This window comes from Penaeus chinensis, chromosome 18, assembly GCF_019202785.1.
Source record: "Penaeus chinensis breed Huanghai No. 1 chromosome 18, ASM1920278v2, whole genome shotgun sequence".
NCBI classification, from domain to species: domain Eukaryota; kingdom Metazoa; phylum Arthropoda; class Malacostraca; order Decapoda; family Penaeidae; genus Penaeus; species Penaeus chinensis.
This window is the reverse complement of record NC_061836.1, coordinates 9,489,481-9,496,980: the sequence shown is the minus strand read 5'-3', so window position 1 is coordinate 9,496,980 and position 7,500 is coordinate 9,489,481. Positions and strand designations below refer to the sequence as shown.

Below are 7,500 nucleotides of genomic sequence, written 5' to 3'. Positions count from 1 at the left end.
GCTAAAGCTGAAATTGCCTGACAGCTGTATACCTGTATGTACTGTATTGTGCATATAGGTATAAATATAGATTTTTGCACTGAACCTTCACCTGGAGTATTAATTACGTTATATCATAGATGTTACATGGCAGCCATATATGAACCTGGAAGACAAAATGGGTATTCCGCGATGAACAAAAATAAATATGAGGGATATCTCATGAAGTTCGTTAGATGATAAGTTGATCAAACATGTTATCACAAAAGAAACATTTATGAACTAGTTGATAAAAACTAATCGGTTCGTGAAAAATAGGCCATTAGGCGGTCAAGAACTGAGTCAATTGCAGCTTTACAAGTTCTTTCATTAATATTTTTTTCCGTTTCATAGAGGAAATTTCATATCTCAGTTCAGGAATGTATATATGTTAGGAATTATACCAATTTGGAAACATCTCTAAAGGGGTGTTGTAACCATACTAAATTTCAAACGAAGTATAGCTTATACATTTGTATTGGCCCCTGGAAAGGAGTCAAACGCAAATACATTATACTGTACTTTTATATTTCACTTTATATGATATAGCATTTTCGTAGTCTAAATTACTGTCACTTTCCTTAGATGAATATTTAACGAAGTGAATCTATTTAAATTATCGTCTTTTCAATTCAATAGAAGAAAGCCAAGCCAATTTCTGAATTTCGAATTATAATGTAGAAAGATGGATAAAAGATGACTGAACTTTTCCTTTACATTATAAAGATAATAAAAACAAAAAATAGGAGCCAAGTTTTCACTACGGATTCGAACCAGTATTGTGAGGATTCGAAACAATATTTTGATGAACATTTTTCACTTGTGCTCCATTTTGTATAAATAGTCAATTAGGGGATACAAATTAGTATGCCATTACAATATATATTTTTAATTCCCTTACATGACCCAGAATAGCTTTCAGCAAATTACGGAAGTGCTTTACCCCCTACATCACAAATCATTGCCGGTTTTCCGTATAGCTGACGAATTTCGATAATCTGACTCATAGATGTCTCTAGTGTATGCCCCCCCCCCCCCCCACTGTGATCAGCTTAGCAAGGACCATGCTTATGTGATGCTGTTGCGTAGCCAGGTGTTTTTCTATGCCTATATGAAAATTTTAGGATACAAAATACCTCTCTCTCTCTACTGATATTTTTTGTAAGACAGCTGCAGATAGTTTTTTTTATTTATGAAAAAATCTGTGTGTATGTGTGTAACTATCTATCGGCATATATATGTGTATATATATGTATATATTATATGTATGTATATATATATGTAGATGTATATATTTATGTATATACATATATACATACATATATATGTATATATTTGTATGTATATATACATACACACACGCATATGTGTGTGTGTGTGTGCGTGTATATGTATATATATATTCATATATATATATATATATATATATATATATATATATATATATATAAGCACACACACACACACACACACACACACACACACACACACACACACACACACACACACACACACACACACACACACACACACACACACACACATATATATATACACACTCATGTTGTTGATACGCAACACTGCTACATATGTTAATGTGCAATACTTGTGTCTATGAAGTACCTGCAAGTTGAACTGTGTATCTGTACGATAATTCTTCAAACCTATGTGAAACCCAAAGAAGGCGCAAGCCGGAGAAAATGCCAGAAATGTTTTTACTCGTTTTTATACGGTAATTCTCATAGAAAGAGTTGTATCTAAAAGCGTTGCTTTTGCAAAACGTTTGCCTAATAAAAACTAAAACCACGGCAAGTCCTGCTTTGCTCATCATTCAGTCGGGATTTCTTATCATTTTTATAAAATATATATGAGGGGACAAGACCTGAAACTAGAGAGGGCGTGGTAATAAAGTTTATGAAACACTGGTCAAAAATGTATTGTTTAATGTTTAGAGAGCAGATTTGCATAGAATAAGTGGTTTGGTTATATTCATAATGTGTCACAAGTTTGTTTATATATATGTAACCCAGAGAGGGAGGGAGGGAGGGAGGGAGAGAGAGAGAGAGAGAGAGAGAGAGAGAGAGAGAGAGAGAGAGAGAGAGAGAGAGAGAGAGAGAGAGAGAGAGAGAGAGAGAGAGAGAGAGAGAGAGAGAGAGAGAGAGAGAGAGAGAGGGGGGGGGGGGGAGGGAGGGAGGGAGGGAAAGCGAGCAAAGATTGTGAAAAAAAAAGTTTCAGGTGAGGGAATCCGTAAATTCTCATCTTCCTCTCCTCCTGTTGACGCCGCCTAGTTCTTGGATTACCCTCGATATCCAGGGAAGGGCCTCACTGACGGACGCATACACGCCTGGGATGCCTGCCTGGCCACACTCGAGACCCCATGACACCACGCCAACCTGCAAACACGAGAAATTTTTCGAAATTGAAGGCACTTCTTTTCGAACAGAGGGTATGTCCACTGAATGAAATTCCATGGCCTTTTACAGGATACACTACTAAATACAAATCACTCTTCGAGCTATTAGTTGATTTACTGCACATTATGTCATTAATATATCTGAAATTCAATAGGAGAAGCACCAATTACACACTAGACCAGCACAGACCTGGACGTAAGTAGAAGGATTCCCCGGCACAGGACACACCAGTGGGGATCCCCCGTCGCCCGTGCAGACGTCCTTGCCGGGCTCTCCTCCGGCACACATAAAGGATCGGTGCAGGGAGAACCTGAGGCCGAGACGAGGGCTGCTTCGGAGGGCGTTCTCGCACATGCCGTGGTTCACCACTGGGAGGTCGATGGCTTTCAGAATCTGTGGGATGGCGGTCCGTCTATTAAAGGCTCGTAGAGCTGCTCCTGTCAGTTGGAGCGAACCTGTTACATACTCTGAATAGTGCATCTGATACTTCATACAAAATTCGTACTAATCTCTCTCTCTCTCTCTCTCTCTCTCTCTCTCTCTCTCTCTCTCTCTCTCTCTCTCTCTCTCTCTCTCACACACACACACACACACACACACACACACACACACACACACACACACACACACACACACACACACACACACACACACACACACACACGCACACACGCGCACGCACACATACACACCTGCTGGTATTTTCCCTGGAAAGCATTCTTCCCCCAGCCCGAGCTGACACAGACCATGCCGTCGAACGTCTGGCGCGGGGGCGGGAGGCAGACGGTCTGCACGGTAGGCCCCACTTCCGCTGGGCGTTCCAGGATCAGCAGGGCCACATCGTAGTTGATGTTCCGCGAGTCGTAGTTGGGGTGGAGGAGGATCTGGCTGACGCCAATTTCCTGGTGGAGTATCGGTTCCGAGGGGTTCTTGAAGTCCCACTCGCCAAGTCGGACAACGATGTTGTTCGTCTCTTTGCTGTATTGTAGGAGGGGGGGGGGGGGGGATAAATATTTGCAACGGTCAGTCCTGTGTCATTTGCTAAGTGGGTTATTTTCTTGTCGTGATTGGAGTGATTTCTTGGTTATTTAACGCGCAGAGACCGTGTTAGTCGAAATTCTTGAATGTCGTACTTTACAACACGTTAAGCTACACCACATGTGCTACATGTTCAAGAAAAAAATCTTTACAAAAGCATAACAAATGTTGTCACTTAATTTTCGTGAAAGGCACACGCGAAGAAGCCTATGTTTGACAGGAAAATCAGAAAACATTATACATTCGTGGCATAAATCATTTACGTGCACACGTTCTTTCTTAGTATACACATATATCGTAGTGAATATTTAACTTCGTAAAATATAAGAATAAAATTCCTTTCTTGCATGAATAATAATACGTGGAAAGAATTTAAACATTCATGCGGAAGTACTAGCCACTAGCCTTAGCTGTTAGCAAAAGTCTGAAATACAAGTCTCACAAACACAAATTGCATTCTAGTGTTAAGCCACAAACCTAAACCCTTCAAGACACGTACTCCTGCACATTATGAGCTGCTGTGAGGACGACCTGCGGGTGGATGAGGGAAGCCCCACACACATACACGGGGATCCCTCCAGTGCCACTCACGCCTCGAGTTAGAACCGCCGCCATCCAAGGGAACTCTCCGAACTGTGCCTGGCTGTCCTTGTGAGGGGGAAACGTACTGTTCAGTTCAGTGAGTTCTGAAATTATACTGATTTCTTCCGGCAACACAGGTTTACAGCCAGTCATCTTCAATCATCTGATATATCCAAAGAGAAAACTTATCATAATAAACTTGAAACTGAGCAACAACAGCAATAGCAAAATATAGAAAAGAAGGAAACCTATTGGATTTTGCTTATCAAGCATCTCGGATAATAACAACTCACATTGAATCCCTGAAAGTTAGCCCCAACGCCGAGCTCGTTCCTCTGACCGCACATGGTCACTTGCTTCACTGGCGCCGGCGGGGATTTGTTAAGGTCAAAGTTCTCGCAACAGATGTCGCTCACGTCGTCAGGACATGCGCCGTTCATTCGCAGGTCAACCATAGTCACTGTTCCATCTTCGTTTCCAACTGAAGAAACAACGGACAACGTGTGGTTAGTGTTGCAAGCATCCTTTCTGCCAAAAGAGACTTTCTTTCTCTTGAAAGAAAAACACAAGCGTATCGTTTCTTCTTAATGTAATAGTAATGATAATGATAAGACTAATAACATTGATAATTACTGTAAATGTTATCGTAATTATTTGTATTAGTATTTTTACTGTTAGATCTAACAGCACTACTATTGGTATTAGTATCATTGTCATTAACATTATCGTCACTATTATTACTGCAACTGTTGTTGTTACTATTGTCATCATCGACTTTTGTGATTACTATCATCACCTTTATCATTATAACAATTCACAGACACACACACACACACACAATATATATATATATATATATATATATATATATATATCCTTATAATTTTCTTTGACAAATTTAAGGACTGTCTTAAAACAGCCTTTAACTTCAGGATTGTCGTCGAATTTGTCTATAAATTGATTCTTAGCGATTTCGTCTCTGACTGGTACTTTTGCCACATTTGAAAGTTAACTCTTAACCAGAACTAATATTTACATTTTAATAGACCCTGTGAAAATAATCCAGTGCAATAATATATAAAATGACTATTGCAGTGAATTTAAACTATATAATACTACGATAGTACACATTTCACATCTTGTATATGTACACGTAGCACCGACTACGCTTATGTCATAGCATATGTGTCGTTACGCAGCGCCATTCCTACTTTTCGAATAAAAACTGTCAACGCCTGACAGTAAATAAAAGAGTAGCATACACGTATTACTTATAATTACTTCTGTCGAGTTATCTTCAACAAATGTAAAATCGCAGTATCGTTGATGTTTTCTGTCAGATACAAATTTCGGAATATATGACCTTCCGTGAATACCGTCCTGGTAGAAATATGTTGTTCTTCAAAATGTAAAGAGAGAAAACATTCTTTGTCTGTTTGTTAGCTCTCCTTTTTAGATCTTTATTTTTTGTTTCACTTTCTATCCTCCTCTCCCTGATCCTTTTTCTCTTTCAACTTCCTACCCCATCGTATCACCCCTCTCTTACCTTACATTCTAACCCCCTTATCTCCCTCTCCACGCCCTCTTTCTCTCCTTTTCCCCTTTTCCCTCTCGCCTCATCCCCCTCCCTCTTTCCCTTTCCTCTCTTCCTCTCACCTGTGATCTCATTGTCATTGCATTGCCACCACTTGACGCAGGTACAACTCGAAGTAGACGTCGGCGGTGTCTGTGGGCCGCTGTTGCAGTCCCCGGAGAGGAGGCAGATAAAGTCGTCGTTGGAGATGTTGGACGTATCTACAGCCTGCCGCGGGAGCCTGGTTGCCGTCGCCGCCAAGGCCCACAGCACCGCCACGGCTGTGATCCGCACGTGCATCTTTGGAGAGATAATATGTTGATATGTTCTGTGATGATAGGTATTTATGGATATGAATAAGTAGAAAGACGATTGGATATACAAATTAATATTAGGGAGATATGCATAAACGTACATGCATACATATATAAACACACACACACACACACACATTGCTATGAGTGTGTGTGTGTGTGTGTTTGTGTGTGTATGTGTGTGTGTGTGTGTGTGTGTGTGTGTGTGTGTGTGTGTGTGTGTGTGTGTGTGTGTGCATGTGTATGTGTGTATATGCACACACATTACTTACCTTAACTTGCACATGCTAATATACAAATATTAAAGATTAAAGAAATAATTCAAAGCCAAAAACATTTACAGAATATATATATATCATTTCATGTTATTTTGTATGCCATCACAGATATACAATACATTACTTAATTCGGTTCATACATATATAAACACACACACACACACACACACACACACACACACACACATTGCTATGAGTGTGTGTGTGTGTGTGTTTGTGTGTGTATGTGTGTGTATGTGTGTATGTGTGTGTGTGTGTGTGTGTGTGTGTGTGTGTGTGTGTGTGTGTGTGTGTGTGTGTGTGTGTGTGTGTGTGTGTGTGTGTGTGTGTGTCTGTGTGTCTGTCTGTGTGTGTGTGTGTGTGTGTGTGTGTGTGTGTGTGTGTGTGTGTGTGTGTGTGTGTGTGTGTGCATGTGTATGTGTGTATATGCACACACATTACTTACCTTAACTTGCACATGCTAATATACAAATATTAAAGATTAAAGAAATAATTCAAAGCCAAAAACATTTACAGAATATATATATATATATATCATTTCATGTTATTTTGTATGCCATCACAAATATACAATACAATACTTAATTCGGTTTATTTATGGTTATATCAATACTCTTGCCGTATTCTGAAGACAATCACTTTATCTATCACCAGATCAAATTACTACCGTATTTAGAAGTCAAAAGAATACCGTGTGCCCTTTTCTAAATGTTGAGTTAGGTACAGGCCACTGGTCATAGACATATAATAATTTACGGTTAAAAATAGAACCATAAGTGAGTGTAAATTGTTGCTTTGGTGCCAATGCCTCTCGAATAGGAAACGTAGCTTCATATTCCCAATATGAAAATCTGAATTAGTAATGCCAGTAAATCCTTCCTTTAATGGCAAATCTATTAAGGTAACGGATATTGTCTGTTAAAGTTACAGTCATAACATGAATCGAGAAATTGGTGCAAAGTGTTTTTATATGCTGCACATACCAAGAAGTACACACGCGCTAGAAGAGACCCCTGCTGATCAATGGATTTCATTACTTTTGAGATTACTTTTACTTTACTTCACTACCTTCATGTGAATATATTTAGATACTGTTCACCTTATGAATATGTTATTTTATCAGTTTACTTTAATTATAGATAATTTGAGGTGATACGTGTAAATGCACTGGTAATGCTTTAAACGAATTTTGAATGGAATAAAAACTAATAGAACATGGCTAATTAAATGAAGTGAGGATTTTTAAAAGATAAAAACTACATAAATTAATATCTCGTGCATCA

The 7,500-nt window shown here is 39.1% G+C and overlaps 1 protein-coding gene across 1 annotated transcript in view; it reads right to left on the bottom strand.

Moving 5' to 3' along the window:
• Positions 1–2,184: 2,184 nt before the first annotated feature.
• The window catches only part of LOC125034731 (phenoloxidase-activating factor 2-like), a 7,431-nt gene continuing 2,115 nt past the window's right edge, over positions 2,185–7,500 (bottom strand). Inside the window, exons 2-7 of the mRNA XM_047626665.1 lie at positions 5,709–5,925; positions 4,346–4,533; positions 3,970–4,118; positions 3,125–3,410; positions 2,622–2,825; positions 2,185–2,411 (exon numbers count right to left, since the gene is read on the bottom strand). Of these exons, the coding sequence (XP_047482621.1) occupies positions 2,274–2,411; positions 2,622–2,825; positions 3,125–3,410; positions 3,970–4,118; positions 4,346–4,533; positions 5,709–5,925 (1,182 nt within the window). The 3' untranslated portion in view covers positions 2,185–2,273. The remainder of the gene's footprint in view (positions 2,412–2,621; positions 2,826–3,124; positions 3,411–3,969; positions 4,119–4,345; positions 4,534–5,708; positions 5,926–7,500) is intronic.